At 34.6% G+C, this 19,845-nt stretch overlaps 2 protein-coding genes across 7 annotated transcripts in view; one reads left to right on the forward strand and one right to left on the reverse strand.

The window, feature by feature from the left end:
• The window catches only part of Syt1 (Synaptotagmin 1), a 118,376-nt gene that overhangs the window by 73,217 nt on the left and 25,314 nt on the right, over positions 1–19,845 (forward strand). For all 4 annotated transcript variants that reach the window (XM_023161911.2, XM_023161910.2, XM_023161912.2 and 1 more), the window contains exon 7: positions 16,297–16,473. In XM_023161911.2, coding sequence (XP_023017679.1) covers positions 16,297–16,473 — 177 coding nt within the window. The remainder of the gene's footprint in view (positions 1–16,296; positions 16,474–19,845) is intronic.
• On the reverse strand, positions 13–17,824 carry LOC111506718 (facilitated trehalose transporter Tret1). 3 transcript variants are annotated; one of them, XM_074182340.1, is made up of 4 exons: positions 17,728–17,824; positions 7,147–7,303; positions 3,762–4,332; positions 13–2,673 (listed from the first exon to the last, which is right to left on the reverse strand). In XM_074182340.1, the coding sequence occupies exons 2-4, from the start codon at positions 7,205–7,207 to the stop codon at positions 1,878–1,880; spliced, it is 1,428 nt and encodes a 475-aa protein (XP_074038441.1). In that variant the 5' UTR covers positions 7,208–7,303; positions 17,728–17,824; the 3' UTR covers positions 13–1,877. The 3 variants fall into 3 exon arrangements, with proteins under 3 accessions (XP_074038441.1, XP_023017668.2, XP_023017669.2); XM_023161900.2 differs by lacking the exon at positions 17,728–17,824 and adding an exon at positions 10,167–10,323; XM_023161901.2 differs by lacking the exon at positions 17,728–17,824 and adding an exon at positions 9,960–10,160.

Raw genomic sequence — 19,845 nt, forward strand, 5'->3', positions numbered from 1 at the left:
TCAACATAAAAATGACAATTTATTATTTTTATTTATAATTTCCATTATCAGATACATCAGTAATTACTGTGGTTGATCATGAGACCGGAACAACAGGTTTTCGGTATGAGAAAAGAGATACATATGTTTTCGAAAGAAAATTATAAATATATCTAGAGAAAACTGGTTGAAAACCAAAGCCCAAACACAACACATTCATGATTCAACACCAGACAGCGATGTTTCGATATGTTATTGGTGCTAGGCTGAATCACAAATGCATTGCTAGTCTCGACTATCTTTGAAAGATAAGCCTGATTAAGTGAGGTGGACGACCTCTTCTATCTATGGGATCAACTGAGAAATCAGTGAAGGTGTGAGCCATGCGAATCTGGAGTGGATCACCAGTCAAGATAATTCGCAAAACTTGAAAATTTAGAGATATTCAACATAAATCCTAGAGTTTGCATTTTGGAACTGGGAATTTTAAGTTCATGTTATCCTTTTTTTTTCTGGAAATAATCCCAACGTAAAATATACTTCGTACACCAAGTTCAATTAATCAAAATTCATGTGATACCAATTGCTTAGCGAACGAGACATTCAACTGGTTGAACTTTTACCTCCACTCCATTTACCTCCATTTTAGGGAAATTTGTTCGATATGGCAACGCTGTCACATAATAACGATCGATAAGCTGTGTTACAATATAATTGGCATACATTCTTTTGCAATACATGTGATATTCGGTGCCTTAAAAACAGTGGCGGCCAGTTTAAATGTGTTGGGGATGCTTTTTGGCTTTCTGATTTAGTACGTATTATGTACTGTTTGGAACCTTTGGTGTAGTAATGAATATTACTGGAGTTTTTCCCAACACCAAATCGTTATTTTCAACACCTCGACACGTGTTTCGATCACCAAGTGATCATCTTCAAGACATAAAACTGACTGACGTTTTATCTTCCTCTTGAAGATGATCACTTGGTGATCGAAACACGTGTCGAGGTGTTAAAAATAACGATTTGGTGTTGGGAAAATACTCCAGTAATATTTCTGAATTAGGTTCAGAATGAACTCCAGTTTCGACTTCTGAGAGTTGTTGTTAGTAGGGGAGCGAAAGCTGGTTATAGGAAAAACAGATTTGTTTTCACAATGAAGTGTAGATTATGCACAGATATTTGTTTCAGATACAAACTGGAACAAACTACTTTCGCCTGAACATTGAATTACTAGAAAGAAAAATAGCCCAGTCTTATTAGGATTTGACGACGTAACAATTTTTACTGGCAATTTTCTTTCAGAATTTTATAGGGGGTCACTTGAATTTAACGGTTGATTTTTGTTTATTGAATTACTCGTTTATTTTCAATTTTACACGAAAAATAGTTATTACGAGAGTTTATCAAAATTTAAATGTTCTATAACTTGGGAAAATTTGATTTTGAATATTGTTCATCAACATTTTTCTCGTTGAATTGAAAATAAAAAAATTACCGACTATTTACGGGTATAAATTAAAAAATATTGATCCCAGGATTATATTAAAGATCTAAGCATACCTATATTGTTTCAGCCATAGGAATTCCGTTTGAATTGAATTTATAAATATAACTCTGAGTATATTATCGAACAAAACATGCATGTTGTTCGAACTTTTTCTAATGAAAGTTGAATGGAAATTAGGTTATTGACCAGCAATTATCTATTATTATTCAAATTTAAAATTGTATTGGTGATTGGCTCTGTCAAAGTAACCGTTCTATAAAAAACTTAATGAGTTGTACTCTTAAGTTGGACCTACAAGTGCTTAATTTTTGCAAACTGTCTAAAAAATTGAAGGTAATATTCGAAGCCCGACTAGGCTCGTGAATAACGTCTAAAACATTATCATTCTTCACAGAATCTTCGCACTCACTAGTTCAACAGTTTCCTCTGGATTTTCAGGCACTTCATTTCCAAATATATTCTGAATTTCGTCAAGACTTTTACCCTTAGTTTCAGGAACGAAAAACCAGACGAAAAGTGAATTCAAAAATGTAAAACAGCAAAATACGTAAAAGGGAACATGCATTCCTGAATACTCCTTCAGGACGAAGTACAATTGCAGAGCTACCATAGAAGAACCGACGTACACTGCATCGGCAAGGCACATACTCGCAGCTTTAATTTTAGCAGAGAATATCTCAGCTGTCAATACTATAGGCACCAGTCCGACCCCAGATTTGAAACTAGCTGCATATGCCATCACTGTAACTATAGGAATCCAACTAACCGACTCCACGTTGTATCCAGAATGCTTCATGTTGAGGTATGATGCCAAAATCAATAGACATACCCCAGTAAGGAGGCTGGAAACTATCAGCAGTACTTTGCGCCCAAATTTATCAATTGTTAAAGAAGCCACAGTCGAAGCTACTAACATAAAGGCAGAGAAAATAATAGCGGTGAAGGAAGGATCTACATAGTTAGTTCCGGCGCTCTCTAGAATCTCGTGCATATTCATCAAAATAACATCGAATCCGCTCAAGAGTTGAGCAGAGTTGAGAACAAATATAATGATTAAAGGTTTGCGGTAACTCTGCACTAGGAAAATATCCCAGAGTGATGATTTTTCTTCCTTCTGGTCTTTCTCTATTGAGTCTTTCATTTCTTTCAGCTCCTGTTCCACTGTGGCTGGATTATTTCGGAATCTGAAAAACGAAGTAAAGAGTAAAAATATCATGAGTATAATAGTACTTTCACGATGACATGGGTGTATTTGACCCGTTCCATGACAAAAAGTAGTAATTTTATGAACGAATTGAGTGTTCTTTCTTAGAATGTTATCCGTATTTAGTACTGAAGAACCAACAAGGCAAGTGTATTACGGCGTAACATCAAGATGTCTACAGGACAGTGTTCCATGTGAGTGAAATTTGTTTCTTTCATCAATTATATCATGTAGGAATCCTACACGATGAATGATATCTAATTCAATCCCATTACGAATGTTTGGAATACAAACGGATATATAATTCAGCGTTCATAAAAAAGTATTTGTTTCGAATTTTTTTTTATATGTAATTCAATGTTTATATGAAAATATCTGTTTTGAGAGGCTTTTTCCTTCCAGCTTGTGTCTGAAAGTCACTTCTAGAGTTAATATTTCAAAATGATTTCTTACTTTCTTCCTTTGGAAGATTCCCACATTTTTTGTATCAAGATGGAGAAGTAGAAAGCCAAAACCTGTTTTTCCCAAAAATGTATCTCTGTTTAAATTATACCATTTCAATTTTAAATAGAATAAGATAGGAATATTCGAAAGCTGCTGGTCGAACAAATAAAATGTCATGCAAGAAATATGAATTTTTGAACCGTTCATCTCTAAGTTGCAGATGAAGTATCTCTTCACATCTGAAGGTTTACTTATTGAAAATCTGCAAAAAACTTCAGAAAATTTTTTTAAAACATAATTGGAAATCATGAAACCGTTCCTTGCTGGAAATATTGTCTCTCGATTCTTCAGATATTGTTTTTTGAAACATTATTAGTTCCATCCAAGTTTTTGTCGCACCATTTTTTTGTGATATCTAACTATCATTCTCTCACACTTCTCTCGTTCCATCAATCTTATCTGCCTTCTGCTTTCTATACGTTTAATGTTAGGTTCTCTTCGCTTTCGAAGGTTCCAGTTAGGCAATAGAACAATTTTTCTGTATTTGAAGCCAAAATAGCAATGTTATGGAATTAACCTTCTAAGTGTTCATAAAAATGAGCCAAACTGAGTATCAATACGAACCTGTGCAACGATTTCCTAGCATCATCAGTTTGGTTCCTCATCAATAGATAATATGGTGATTCTGGCAAGAAGAAGAAGATCACGAGTTCACTCAGTAACAAGCTTCCAGCTATCACAGAAGGCACAAAAAATGCTACGAAGGGGCCTACGCTGTATATAATGAGTATGCCTACCAACATCAGAACAAATATCGAACTGGAGAGAAATCCTCTGATTTTCTTGTGCGATATCTCTCCCACATACATGGGCGCTGCAACATAGGCAATATTCAGGCCGAAGCCTTTGACAGCCCTCGCTACATACAAGTATTCCACTCTATCTGCAACCGCGATGACGATCCAACATAGTGTCATGACAAAAGCGGAAAACATCAGAGACTTTCTTCTACCGATTTTGTCCACTAAATGCATGGTGAAGGGTAGTCCGACAATGGATCCAATTAAAGGGAAGTTTTCCAACCAATCAGCTTGGGATCTCGTCATTTTGATATGTGTTTTCTCGCTCATGAAGTATGGGATCATCGGTGCCGTCCATCCTATGGTCATTCCATCCGTTATAGCGAGCAAGTTTGCTGAAAATTGAATAACAGATGATATAGTTTATAGGAATGTATTGGGTGTCGAAAGCTGTTTATGACATTATCACTCCATTACCAGAAGAATAAAGGGAAACCTACTCAATTTTTTTCAAGCGTGATATAAAGGTTCTGTATTTTGTCAAAGCCAGAAGCCTGTTTGTAGTTTATGTTCCATATTTGTCCATATAACACAATTCAAATGTATATGATGCCTGTGTCATGGAAAAATTTGTAGGCACTGATAAAATAAATATTTCGAATTCAAATTCGGAATATCGAGTAGGATTTTGTCAATACCTGCCGATAACAACTATTTCGTAGTCTAATGCCGCGACTGACATCGGATCGTATCCGAAAGACATTCATACAAAATTTTCTCATGAAGGAGATTTTCTCAAATACTTTTCGTTTGTTCAGCAGCAGACCCTTTTGAACGGTTTTGAAATACTATTTCTTCTCAGCGTAGGAGATATCCAATCAATTCTAACTAGTATTTTATCATTGGTTCACCGCATATACATAACATTTGTCCAGGACATGATCTCTTTCTATTACAATGCAGTATAGGGTTTTCCAACTGAGACTTCAGCACTTTGGCAATTGTTCAAAAATGTTTTTTACACTCTAACACTCTTAAATTTATATATTGGAATTTTAATTTTATTTAATATTGTAATATATACATGTATATACATTTTACATACAAATTGATTTAGCATAGTTTTTTTTCTTCTCGAATGTGACCTCTAGTATTACTCTGAATGTTGATATTGTTATATTACTTGTAGAAATTACTTATATAGAACTCATGTGAATGATTCGTTCGATTGATGACTTATTCATTTTGTAGAAATTCATGTTGAATATAGAATAAAGAAAATACTTTTTCGTCGGACGAAAGCCTTCCTCTGCTGAAAGACCTATTGGATAAACAGAATACTATTCCATATATCACTGAGGAACTATGCAACCTCTCTCATATCTGTCTCACAGAAAATTACTTTGAGTATAATGATAACTTCTACCTGCAAAATTCAGGCCTCCCAATGGGGTCACCATTGATCCCCTTATTAGCAGACATTTTTATGGACAACTTAGAAAACACGTGTATCCTGAAGAATGCCTTATCCCAAAAAGACATTTTATTCTGGTTCAGATATGTGTACGATATCCTCGTGGGTTTTGACGGCTCGAAGAGACTGATAAACCAGTTCGTGAACTTCCTTAATACTCTACACGATAAGGTAAAATTCACGGTCGAAATAGAACAAAACAACAGCATTAACTTCCTGGATCTCACTATTACAAAACGCAATGATAAATTTCAGTTCAACATCTATAGAAAAAACACCTTCACGGACTGTACAATACCGATGGATTCTTTCAGTCCATTATCACACAAATTATCGGCCTTCAGATCTATGATAAATAGAGCATTTATGATACCGTCATCAGAGGAGGTTTTCAAGAAGAAATTAAGATCATAAAGCAGATGGCATATAACAACCATTTTCTCGCCAACTTAATTGAAAAACTGATCTCCAATAAGAACAATGAATTGATCATGAAGGAACTATACCTAAGTCAGGAAGAACATAAAGAAGGTAAAAAATATGCTAGCATAAGTTATTCAGGGAAGCTCTCCGAAAATAAAAAGAACTATTTTTCAAAACTCAACATAAGCACATCATTTTCTGATAAGAATAATTCAGGAATTCATGTTATTCAACGCAAAACCTAAAAGGGATAAATGGAAAAAATCGGGCATATACAGACTAGAAGGTGGGGACTGCCTAGCAGCTTATACAGGTCAGACATGCAGAAACTTCGACATAAGATACCAAGAACATGTATTATCAGATAAAAAATCAGCCATATATAGACATCTAAAAGAAACAAACCATACAAAAAATAAAGGAAACATGAAAATTCTTTATACATGTAACAAAGGAAGGAGGATGAATTTATTGGAAGCGTTGGAAATAAATAAATTGTACCCCAAGTTCATAAAGCTCAACGACCAACTAGATCTATGCAGCTCGCCCCTTTTGAATTTGGGGATTTTAAGATCCATCCAATAGTTGGTAATCGTGACATATTGTAATATTGGTAACGTGTTAGGTCAGGTACCTATATAGAACAAATACCTGTCCACACTATTTAAGACGCAACTTGACATTTTGTGGTAGTTACTTGAAAATGGCCTTATAAGCCGAAACTGGTCGTAACGAATAAATAAACACAGTAGAAACTAGACAAAAGTATTTTCTCTATTCTATATTAATGTGAATTATATCTGATTTTATTCCATAATGAATGTTTGGAATACAAACTGAGTAGGGAAAAGTATCTTCTGTATAATTCAGTGTTCATATAAAAGTATTTGTTTGAAAAGAATTTTTTTCTTTCGTGTAATTCAATGTTTATATGAAGGTAGCTCTTTCAGGAGGACTTTCTTCCATTTTGTGTCTGAAAGTTACTTCTTTGCATGATCTACACATCCATATATAGAGTTACTTATTTTCAAATTGATTACTTCCTTCCTTTTTTTGGAAGATTCCTACATCTTTTTTTTTGTGTTAAGATGGAGTAGTAGAAAGCCAAAAACTTTCTTTCCCACAATTTATATTAGCCTTATATATGTATGTATATCCACAACACGCAGCAATGCTTCCGTGATATTATTTTATTCACAATATGTACCCTTATATCGTTGTGAAAATAATATTAATAATAATATAATCATAACTCTCTTCAGAGAAGTATAGATCTGTAACCATCAATTGATATAATAATTGTAAAATTCACCTGTTATGGCTGCGACGAATTGAAAAAAAGTCCCTTTCCATCCATAGCCTTCTTTTTCCATTGTATTGTCAACGAAATCTGTTATCAGGTGGATGGAATGTTAACTTATCACCTTTCAAAACGTTGAAAATTCTTCTCCGATTCAATTTTCATATTTCTGTCAAGAAAGATTATTGATTAAAAAATATTATACATAGCTGTCACCTGAAGCAAGCTATTGAGTTATAATAATAATAATAGATTTATTTACCAAAAGATGAAAATTAGCACAACTAACAATTTTTTGAGTAGTTTATTGAAAATCTTCGGACTCAAATATTCAGGAGATTTCGACATATTAACAGTGGGGAATTTGGAAATCAGCACAATTCCTCGTATTATAACTTGTTGAATTTTGGTTAACGTATTTCTACTTGTGAATTCATATAAACACATTTCTTGAATTGAAATACTTATCAGTGTTGAAATTTTTGATACTATATAATTTGGTCTACAAGAAGATATCCTTGGGATATCGCAAAAAATTTTTAAAATGCGTATTTGTGAAATACATACAAGTATCACATAAGCTATCGAAATGATTATTTCGTATTGAATTCAAAATATTGATCCCACAAAGATTTTCTAAATCTGGTAGAATTTGAAAAATGCCTGACGGAAAACAACTATGTTTGTATAATTATTATTTTTGTTTACATTTAATATGTCATTGTTTTCAGTACGATTCATTCTCACCTGGACAGATTGACGTGAAATTTGTTAAAATAGGGGGTGATTCAAGAAATAATAGCTAGAGAAAAACAAACAGAATGATTTTCTCATTAGCGTTTAGGTTCAGGAATGTTTAACGCAATACATTTTTTGGAAAAAATTCAGGAGATTTTCATAGTGTATATAAACACTCCTAGAATGAGTAGTGATGAATGTCAGTTTCATTATTATTGAGCGAGTCATGATGCAAAAAACATGAAACACAAATAATCGAAAAAAAAAGCAATAAAACTCCACTTTATTCACGAGAATTGTTATTGATTGTCATTCTTTCGAAAAATTTTTGCCAAAAAAATTATCCTATCAAATTTGTCTATTTCTAGTCATGTGTGTCGAAATAACCAATGAAACCATCATTACACTGATAATTACCCATGGATAGTTTTCACGGGTAGTTATCACTCATGTCATGACATTGCTAAGCAACCAACACAATAAAGTTGTTTGACATTTCAGTAATTCAATTTATTTCGAAAATGTCACTTCCTCGCTTTGGTGTTCAAAATGATGCGGCAATTGACAAAATCATTGAAGAAAATACACCAAAAAATACTGCCAATAGTAAAAAATACACTTGGAAAATATTTATGGAGTTTTGTGACGCCAGAAAATATGAATTGGATGGAAATCGTACTCTCGAAGAGCTTGCATTAATACTCAAGGATTGGGCGATTAATATGAGAAAAAAGGATAGCACAGAGTTTAAGGAGGCTACTGTTAAAACCGTATGGAATATAACAAGCAAATTATTACAAGAAAAGTATTACAAGGAGTATAATATCATGCTAGACCCCTTTAAAAGTGTTGCATTCAAACAAGCGCGGAATGCACGCGACGCAGCACAAAGAAATTTACAAACAGATCCCACTAAACGCAAAACAAGCTCAGTACCATTAACTTCAAATGAAATGAGTAAAATTATAAAATTTTGGGATGAAAATACCCCTATAGGACTCCTACGCAAATTTTATCACATAGCAGCGGTGGAATTGGCTTGGAGAGGTGGTGAAGGTGCTGCTTGCTTAGTTGATTATTTTCATATCGAAAAGGACAACAATGGATCTCCAACTAATAGGATAGAATATAATCCAATTTTCAGTAAAACCTGCCAAGGGGGTTCAAAGAACTGTGCCTCTAGCAAATGGTTAGTTCAAAATAGTGATAACAATGCTTGTCCTGTCAAATTATTCATTAAATTATTATCAAAACGAGGCACAAATATCAAGACAAATAGACTATTTTTAAGGCCAAATCGTCACTGGAAGACAGGAAGCGATAACTGGTATGACAATATGCCTCTGGGTAGAAATATAATCAACGGATGGACGAAATCTTCTGCTGAAGCAATTGGCTTGGATACGAAACAGAGGAAAATAACCAATCACTCTAATAGAGCAACTGCAGTCAGTCAACTAGCTAAGAGTGGAGTTCAAGAATAGCAATTGTTGAAAATTACTGGGCACAATAATGGAAATTCCATAAAACCTTATTTGAATATTGATCAGGAACATCATAACCAAATAATCAATAGTATGCGTGGAAACACCTATGCAGTAACCGAGGCAAATACAGCAAGATCAACGGAATATCATTATACGAATTGTTCTTTCAATAACTGTGTGTTCAATGAATAATTTTGTTCGAATTGCAAAAAATTTTCTCACCGAATATCCCTCGAACATTGATAAATAACTCATAATTTTATCACAACTTCCTCAAGCACGTTATTTTAGGTAACATCCCTCCGCCTTCGGCGTCGGGATGTTACCAAATAACGTGCTTTTGAAAACTGTGATAAAATTATTTCGTTAGTTATCAATGTCCTTGGGATATTATAGCTGAAAATTACCCGATTCCAGTATTCTTCATCTAGAAGTTTGGTTGGATTCGAATGCGTTTTGTGGAATGTATTGGAATGGAAAAATTCCACATTTGAAAATCACCGTTGAAAACAAAGAGCACAAGTTTAACTTATGTCAGAGTAGCGAACCACCCCGGCACCGCACGGGTTCAATGCTAATACTGAATATAAATTCACCCACCGGAAATTTAAAACCATGGAGAAACAGCTGGCGCCCCAGTTGGAATATTCAAAAATCTCTCCTTATTGTGTATACTATGTATATATTATGATGTTCATGATCTGCCAGGGTTGTTTGATTTCAAAGGAACGAATCAGATCATTATCAGAAATTTCAAATTCCCACTTCTTTGTTGATGCACTTTTAACTGAACAACTATTATCTTACCTATGTACTACTGGAAACAGTATCACTCTTTTCATTCAGTTGTTATTCTCAAGATGAGATATTTGATCCCGATAATATACCAGTAATGATTGCGAAATGAAAATCCCAGAATACAAGCGATCACTGAATATCAACACATATGCACAAAATGGTTTGTCTTTGTCTCATGTGATGGAACAATACAAAGATAACGAACTGTTTGCAGTATATATACGAGTGCTTCCCAATTTGTTGGATCGTAAGGAAATGTAACAGTTGGAATATCATAAAAGTATTTTACTTCATTAGTTATTCAAAAAACACACTTCTATGTGATATTTCCACTTGTAAGTTTGAAAAACCGCGACACGGTTATGCTATGATATGCCATAGCATCTGTTTTGACCCACGATTATTTTATCGTGAGTAGGAATGCTTAATGCACACAAGAAGTATATTAACTCTTGTGAAAAGATAGGATAAGAAAAATAACTGGCTAGATGTAAACAAGACAAGATTTCATCAGTTCGGACTTCCATTGTCTAATATAAAATAAAATGATTTGAAAACCCTGAAAAAGCAATTAAAAAAATTAATAAGATAAACCGAAAATAACATACAAGCAATAACCAAACAAATAACAATTGAAATAATAATAGAAGCTGTAAATAAAAATTAAAAATTATTATTAACAAAAAATAAAAAATAAAAATTAAAAGATTTCATGTTGTCACGACGTTTCGATTGTTAGTATCCACAATCGTTTTCGGGTGATAACTGGACTTATTCCTCCGAGATCTGACTATTTATAGGTTGCTCGAGTGCTTTCACCTATCCCCTCTTCACTTTCTCCGCTTCATTGGTTTTTAGCGGGAGATGACCGTTTGGCGAGAATTGGTCATTTTTCCCTTGATTAGAGGTTTCCATATGTTACGTATCTCTACGCTAGCTTGACTAAATGCGTTGTTGGACAAAATATACCCGGCTTCTTTGAATTTTTCCTAACCCAGTGTTCCTCTTTGCGGATGATTTCAGCTTGAGCCCACTTGATGTTATGTTGATGAGTCCAAACATGCTCTGCTATTCCAGATTTGTTGGTTTCTCTTTGCTGTGTGTGTTTCTTGTGCTCAGCAATGCAAACTTTCAATGACCTCTTAGTTTCACCGATGTATGATTCTCCGCACTCGCAAGGTACCCGGTAAATGCAATTCTTGGAATCGCAGTCCGCGTTTGGTGGCCAGGTTTTTGTAAGGCTGCTACGCATAGTGTTTCCAGATCTGAAGCAGGTCCTGATGTTGTACTTGGACCCAATCCTTCTTATCCTTTCTGATAATCCTCTGATGTAGGGAAGTACAAGTACTGGTTGTGGCGGCTTCTCTTCCTTGTGGAGTTCTTGCTGTCTTCTAGCTAAGGCCTGTTCTACCATCACTCTGAAGTGACCATTTCGTTGTAGGTCATTTTTGATGATGCCTAGTTCCTTTTCGAGACCTTCCTTTGTATTACAGAGCCCAAAAGCACGGTCTAGTAGAGTCTTGATTCCTCTCTTAGTCGATTGATGGTGGTTGGATTTCTGGTTCAGATACTGTCCTGTGTGAGTGGGTTTTCGATATACAGATGATTCCCATTTAGTATCGGTTCTCTTTACCAATACGTCTAAGTATTGGTTGGTCCAAGTACCACATCAGGACCTGCTTCAGATCTGGGAACACTATCCGTAGGAGCCTTACAAAAACCAGATCCTTGAGAATAATGAAAAACTAAATAATTCAAACAAGATTAAATGTAAAATATCTAAAATGAAAATAATGCCATGAAACAACCTGCTTTAGAGTTTTAGAGCTGGATACTCAAGGCCAAATACTAAAAATTTCAAATTCACAATTCACTTGAAAAACATAATAATTTCGATAGCAAGATTTTGAGGTAGAACAGCATCTTCAGGCGTCACAATACTGTTTGTACAAATTCCGTGTTATGTTTTTATTATTGTTTAGAAATCAATAGATGTACTAATTCGGGATTCTTGCTCTATGATCCGATATATTCGAATTGTTTCTCTTCATTGAATTTAGTTTTCAACGAGGAAATTTGTAATTAGGACAGATCTCAAAAGTAGGTATAATGATAGTTCAGCTACCTACACTGTAGGTTAATGTACTGACACCTATCAGAAAACTACTTCCCCGGCTAATACCACGAAAGGCGTTGAATTATATCCTACAGGTGTCAGTGCGGGATTCTTCACTAAAGTTATTCCTGCATATGCTGTTGGCGATACAACTGCTGCAATAGATTTTCAATTATTGGAACTCTCTTGCAGACCGGTTTCGGGCTATTTGGCACTCGTCAGTGCAAGGAAGTGTCTATCATCAACATAAAGTCGATGATTTCCGATAATTGAAAATCGAATTATTTTCATAGTATCATTCCTCGAACTAGGCTAAAGCGAACGACAAACAACATGTTTGTCATGCCCGAAATGCTAGCGTACAGCTATAGTACACGATAGCATTTTCATCAGGTATAGAAGGTATAGGTATAGAAGGTACCATATTCTATTTTCAAACGTAGACATATTCTTGAAGTCATAAATTATATCAAAAATTGAAAAGATATGCTATTATTGAAGCACTATAACCTATTTTGTTGTTCGAATCGAAAAATTATCGAATTGGATGAAGGAGCTTCAATCACTGTATTCAAAACAGTTACTATTGTGTTTATCGTAGGCTCATTGATCGTCGCGTCGATTATACTATACTTCAATGGCCTGATCTGATCGAAAATCGTAATTCATTCATACAGCACCTTTGTGAAAATGTTATGATTTGATTTGTCACATGGTTCTGTGGCCACATGGCCAAGACGTTGTGTGATTCACAGGTGGAATATATCTAAAAGTGACGTCACGGACAGTCCATATTATTGTCTATGATCATGTCAGAAAGAAGTGATTGGCGTGTTGTCCAGAATTTACGGATTCTGGTGGAAAATATCTGAAAGGTGGTAAACATGCGTTTTGAATTTTTTTGAAAGATTATGAATAATGTAAAATTAAATAACTTAAACAAGATTAGTCAACAATACATAATATAAAATAATGCCATAAAACAATCTGTTTTGTTGTAAAAATTTTAGAGCTGGCAACTCTAGGTTAAATACTATAAAATTAAGATTCACTTGAAAAACATTATAATTTCGATAGCAAGATTTTGAGAACAATTCGAATTATTTCGACGAGTGTCAATTAATTTCAGTAAAACGTACGGCCATCCTATAAATTAAATATACAGTGTGTAACAATGAAAACTTAACAGAGCCGTTTTTGAATATATAAAGTAAAATTAAAAAAAAAGCTCGGATACGTCGGTTTCTAATTGAAGGGGGACACCTTTCAGACTAATCAGATTTTTTGTAGTACGTACCCCCTCGGAGGGGTGCGTCCGACGACCCTTATTTAGATAGGGAAAGTAGGTCGAGTGGCACTTTGTTTTAAAGGTCTTTCGAATACCTTTACATCTCTTCTGTAACGATCAGTTTTCGAGATAATTTGAAGATTTAAAGGTATTTTTATTGAGTTCAACTATTTTTAAAATAAATCAAATTGTTCTTAAGGTACAATTTACGTTCAGAACTTTCATAAAAAAAATGAATTTTTGCTTTTTATGACACTTGCTAATTAATACGTGTCCATTTGATTTCGTAAAAAAGTGAGAATAATTTGTTTATTACGAGAAGATTTTTTCGGGCGATGGAGTTGGTTACCATCCTTAGATTTTAGGTAAATTGAGTGGCACCTCCTTATGAAAGTTGCCTTTTGACGTGGATATTTTATTCTTCTGATAATAGTGAATCATACTAAAAACTTCCCTACACATCGAATACAATCTGCTGATTTCCTTGAATGGTGATGACACAGAAAAGTTTAAAAAACTGTTTTAGGGTTAATAAATCCCAATAATTGTTTTTAAAGCACACACAAAAAAAGAAACACCTAATAAAGGTCACTCACATAGGAAATTTAGAGTAAATGTTCAAAATGTGCGCCATTTTGCTCCATGCAACAATAAAGATTTTGTTCGAATTTTGCTCTTACATTATTCAACATCTCAGGAGTTATAGCTCGGCATTCATCAATAATTCTACGACGTAATTCATCCAAATTGGCTGGCTGTGTAGCATACACTTCAGACTTTAAATATCCCCACGAAAAGTAGTCAAGTGGTGTTAAATCTGGTGATCGTGCTGGCCATTCAATTGGATCTCTTCTGCCAATCCATTGTCCTTCAAAATGAATATTCAAAAAATTTCGAACCCGAAGGGCATAATGAGGTGGTGCACCGTCTTGTTGAAAATGGATAAATTCATCTCGACATCTTGGATCCTGTTGAATTATTCCAACTATACGAGGTTGTATTGCCTCTTCAAGAAGTTGTAAATAAGAATCACCGGTTAAATTTTCATCAATGAAAAATGGACATATAATATGATTGCCTAATATTCCGGCCCAGACCAATAACGGCAATTGTGACGGTTCACGTAACCATTTAAATAAAATGAGCTTTCGTCCGAAAAACAGGTGTTATAAAGCAGCTCGGGATTTTGCTTTAATCTCTCACTCATGCCCCCCTGTCTTCGGTCAAAATCATCCTCATTGAGTTTATGAACAAGTTTAATTTTGTAAGGATGAAGTTTGTGGTTTTTAAGGATTCTACATGCGCTCATATGGCTTATTCCGGCCATTGCTGATAAACCTCTAGTACTTAACCTGGGATTGGCGATGACTTGACCAATCACTCCAATCGCATTATCGGCATCCACTACCCTTCTCTGAACATTTTTTTCTTATTTAAAACCGAACCTGTCTCCCTGAATTTTGTGACCAAATCCATAACGTGATTTCTGTTTAGGTGTTTACCAGGGTTTTGCTCGTTGAATAAAATTGATGTTCTATTAGCATTTTGGTCGTTGCCAAAAAATAAAGCAATAACTGAAACCCTTTCAGCAGTAGTGTAAGGCATTTTTAAACAAATAACAATACACGACCCGTTTAAACAAAACAATCGAACGATGTACTAATGAAAACTGAAAGAAGAGGAGTGGGTATTGATTTAAAAAAAGGGATTTTATTTAACAAAAAACTGATGAGAAGAACTGTTCGAAAAATTTTTTATTCAGGCATACAAGTTACCGAGTGGTCTGTCTAATGTATTATATATGGCAATTTTAACTTCAAATTATCTCGAAAACTAATAATTACAAAAATGTTCTTTTAACAGAGTTGTAAATGTATTCGAAAGACCTTTAAAACAAGGTGCCATTCGACCTACTTTTCCTATCTAAAATAAGGGTCGTCGGACGCACCCACTCGGAGTGGTGCGGTATATAACTGTACATTTTAAATTATAAATATTAATAATAAATGTTTCAATATAAATTTTGAAATACAATTTTGTCAGCCTTTATGCTCTTCAAGCAAGTGTTTTAGTGTATTTCACAACAATGAAATTAACATTAATTAATAATCAATTTAAAAATATTATATGCTATGAAAATTGCGCGAATTTCAGTCTACCAAGAGAGTAGATTTTGCAATTAATGATCCTTGAGGCAGACCAAATATACGCGGACTTAATGCACAGGTAAATGGCACTTGAATTATAAAATATAAAAATATAATAAATTTACTGATGATTCGATAGAAGGCTGATCATTTCCACTTTCTAAACTGTCACTGTCAGACATAGTTTATTTTCGATTATTAAAAACATATCCATTCAGTAAAACCCATGTTATGTATACTGCAGTAAACCCAACTGTATACAGCATAGGTATCCGAGTTCAGTGTGGCAAGACAGATAACATAACGTCAAACCAGTGGGAAGTGAATCGCACAGTCGCTAGCGCATGGCGATCCGTCGCGACGATATGCGTCGCTAAGCCAGCAATCGGTTATACGTGCGGCTATAGATATTTCTTATCAATTCAAGTGTCATAATTGCGATAGAAGGCTTTGATTTCTATGAACTAACTCGGAGTTCAAGAAATTGCGTATAAAATACTCATAATTGACTGGTTATGATATTTGATCCAGTTTTGATAATGTTAACCTAAAGAGAAGAAATCGGATTGATTGTAAGTTTTTTTACAGAGTCTCCCGTATTCCGAAGCTATGAACAAAACCCTCGTATTCGCCATCTTTGATTTCGACCGATTTTCAAAACACGACCAGATTGGAGAAGTGAAGGTCCCCTTGTGCACTGTGGACCTGGCGCAAACAATCGAAGAGTGGCGGGAATTGCAGAGTGTAGAAGGAGAAGGTGGTCAGGTGATATCACAATTATTATTACTATTATCATGTTGATTTTTGATAGAACTGAGTCCGGTCCTTGCTTCAATCGGAATCTTGATATTTCACACCCAGTTCTGATCATTGGATGCCTGCACAAGTAACAGAGTCTTTATGTCGATATTGCTACCTGTAGGGAATCATTTTCCACTTGCAGCTTTCACCAAATATCATAGGATAAGTGAATCAAAATGCAAATACTGACATTTTCAAAACTATTTGTGGTCTGTTGCGTTGAATAATTCAATAACTGATTATTTTCCTTTCTGGTAGCAATACCGTTTTTGCACCTTTTGCCAAACACAGTTGAATTCTTCTACAATATATTTTTTTGAATATTGGGAGAAACTGGGGTGAATCCATCTGCACAATTTGAAACATTTGTTTGTGTTATTGAAGATACAACTGACACACGCATTTGTTGAAAACTTCACCCAAGTTTCCCTCATTTACCTCCAAATCAAGTGGAGCCTATCTGAATCATGACTATATAATATAGTTTCCATGTTCTGCGTATATGATTATCAAAGGAATAATGCACTAGAGAATGAAAAAAAAATCTATACTTGAATTTGAAAAGAAGCTTTGAGAATTAGAATTGATAAACCTTCAAACTTATTTTTTGCTTGGAATATCTATATTTGAGTTTGTCCAAAATATTACTGAAACCAAAAGGAAAAAAAGGACACTCTTCTGATTCTTGATTCTTATAATTGATGAGGAATTCAGCGATCAGTAGATTGATTTCATCCAATTGAATTTGCTTATTTTTCTTATAAATATTTACAGAGTAGTGTTTGCCGTTATTTGAATACAAATCTCACACGGATTTTCACACAAGTCTACGCCTAAGGGGATTTTGCAATATGTTTCATGACTTAAAAATTCAAAGTTATTCAGCTAAGAGAATTGTAAACTATATACAAGGTATACTAAAAAATAAAGTGAATTTTCATTTTTCTCAAAAATTATTAATCGTAATTTCTATTTTGTCCATTATCTTGAAATAACCTGTGGTAGAAGTCCATTAAATCTCAAAGTGGATTGCAGTAGATTTGCGAAAAATTAAAACTCAAAGTCGTCTTCACAATTTATTTTCACCCTCAGATGTTAGAACGGTAAAAACATCAATCAGTACACGTTTCGAACCTATATAGATTCATCATCAGCTAATTATTCAAAATTCTACAATAAAAGAAGGACAACATATACAATGAAGTATAAAGTACTTACATGGAGAAGAAAATATTTCATTTTATAATGAAGAAAAGGAAATTGTCACATGTTACCAATGAACAAATGATCACAATGACAAAATCCTAAAACGGTACAAGAAAACAAATTATAATGAAAGATATCCTAACCGAATTGAATGAGTTCTAATATCTTTCATTATAATTTGTTTTCATGTACCGTTTTATGATTTTGATGTTAATGAGTGGGTATAAACGCTCTAAGCCTTCAATTTTTTATAGATGTGATGTTATAAACTTCCGCCGTTTTGAAAAAGTATTTTTTCATTATTACTAACACGTCATTGTGAATATTTGTTCATTGGTAACATGTGACAATTTTCTTTTCTCCATTATAAAATATTTTCTTCTCCATGTGAGTATTTTATATTTTATTGTATCAACTATCGTTATGTTGTTCTTTTTTTATTGTAGAATTTCAAGTAATTAGCTGATGATGAACCTATATAGGTTCGAAACATATACTGATTGATGGTTTCACCGTTCTAACTACTGAGGGTGATGATAAATTGTGAAGACGACTTTGAGTTTTTATTCTTCGCGAATCTTCAGGAAAATACACTTGTGATAGCGTTTTTTCTAGTCCTCAAAGCTGTTCTGATATGCCTTTTTTGGTATGTCCTTGAGCTCTCTCGACGATTCAGTTTCCAATCTCCTTTTGATCTCTTCAATCTTGGGAACAGGATAAGGTCGCATGGGGCCAAATGTGGTGAATACGGTGGCTGATGCATAATTACGGTGTTGTTTTTGACCAACAAATTAAGAACATGCAATGACGAGTGAGCCTGTGCATTATCGTGATGCAAAAGCCATGAATTGTTTTTCCACAATACCGGACGTTTTCTTCGTATTGCTTCTCGCAAGCATAACTTCAATACTTCTTATTGACCTGATGCACTACGCCACGAAAATTTACGTTATTGAGTTGTGTGCGGAGAGATTAGAATCAAAACTCATACACAAGTCAATTAAAATATTCTCGGACATTCAAGCGGCGTTAGAACTCTTGGCTCCTACCGGGCCACGTCTAAATTGGTAGCAGAATACCAAAAACGACTCTTCCCGATAGGAAGACTCAACAGATTGTCTTTGGTCTGGATTCCTGGCCATACTGGCCTGGAATTCAATGAGGCAGCTGACTCCCTTGAAAAGGAGGGTGCTGCAAACAGCTTCATCGGACCACAACCTGTCATTGGCGTCGCTTTAGGCTTTGCCAAACCAAGATTGAACACCTGGATGGCAGGAAGGTTTTTTATTGACTTCTGGTAGAATCTTCTAGGATTGGCTTACTCCAAGGCGTTTATTTACCCTCCGAAGTTTGATACAAAACAGTTGTTGGACTACAGAAGGGATGAACTACGATGTCTTAACAGGCCTTTTTACAGGGCACTGTCATTTGAATCATCATTCCCAGAGACTCGTTCTATCGGAAGACACTGTATGTTACATATGTTCGGAAAATCATGTAACAGAAGAGCACATACTTTGTGCCTGCCCCGCTGGGGACCGAATCAGGTTTCAAGAGTTAAGAGTACGGCAGAGCCGTAGAGTGTAAATATGTATGAGACACAATAAACCCTTGCGAGTTATGGTGGCGGATCGAATAGACTCACTCAGTTTGGACCTAACCTAACTTAACCTAACGCAACGGTAATTAAAGAAAACAGTGGGCAAAAACTTGACAGTTGATCGTACTTGCCGTGCTTTTTTTGGTCTTGGCTCTCCTGGGCTCTTCCATTGTAAGTAGCCCGTGAAATTTGAACATTCACCTTATTTTTTGAAGAGACCTCGTATATTCAATTGCGAAAAATTTTTACGAAATGTATATGAGCATCTGATATATCATAGAAATGATTTTAATACTACATAACTAAAACCATAATTGAAAAATCTTCACTGCGACATATTGAGTTTTAGCAAAAGCCATTTGGTTTTCAAAATTTCTTATCGTTGTGTCAAAGAAGCATTGACACACATCTCCGTTATAAAACATATTACAAAACATCCATAGGCGTTCAACAATATTTTACATAGATATGAAAATGCCGACCGAAGCAAAGATTATCGAGACTAACTGACACCAAACTCAAAGCAGTTG

This window comes from Leptinotarsa decemlineata, unplaced genomic scaffold, assembly GCF_025532065.1.
Source record: "Leptinotarsa decemlineata unplaced genomic scaffold, Ldec_3_MD MMD2_tig00026328_RagTag_RagTag, whole genome shotgun sequence".
Lineage (NCBI taxonomy): Eukaryota > Metazoa > Arthropoda > Insecta > Coleoptera > Chrysomelidae > Leptinotarsa > Leptinotarsa decemlineata.

Excerpts from the sequence above, each read along its gene's own strand:
- LOC111506718 (XM_074182340.1), bottom strand. The coding sequence starts at position 7,207 with ATGGAAAAAGAAGGCTATGGATGGAAAGGGACTTTTTTTCAATTCGTC. Across the intron at positions 4,333-7,146 it reads ATTCGTCGCAGCCATAACAG|CAAACTTGCTCGCTATAACG; the intron begins GTGAATTTTACA and ends TTCAATTTTCAG. Across the intron at positions 2,674-3,761 it reads GCTAGGAAATCGTTGCACAG|ATTCCGAAATAATCCAGCCA; the intron begins GTTCGTATTGAT and ends TTCGTTTTTCAG.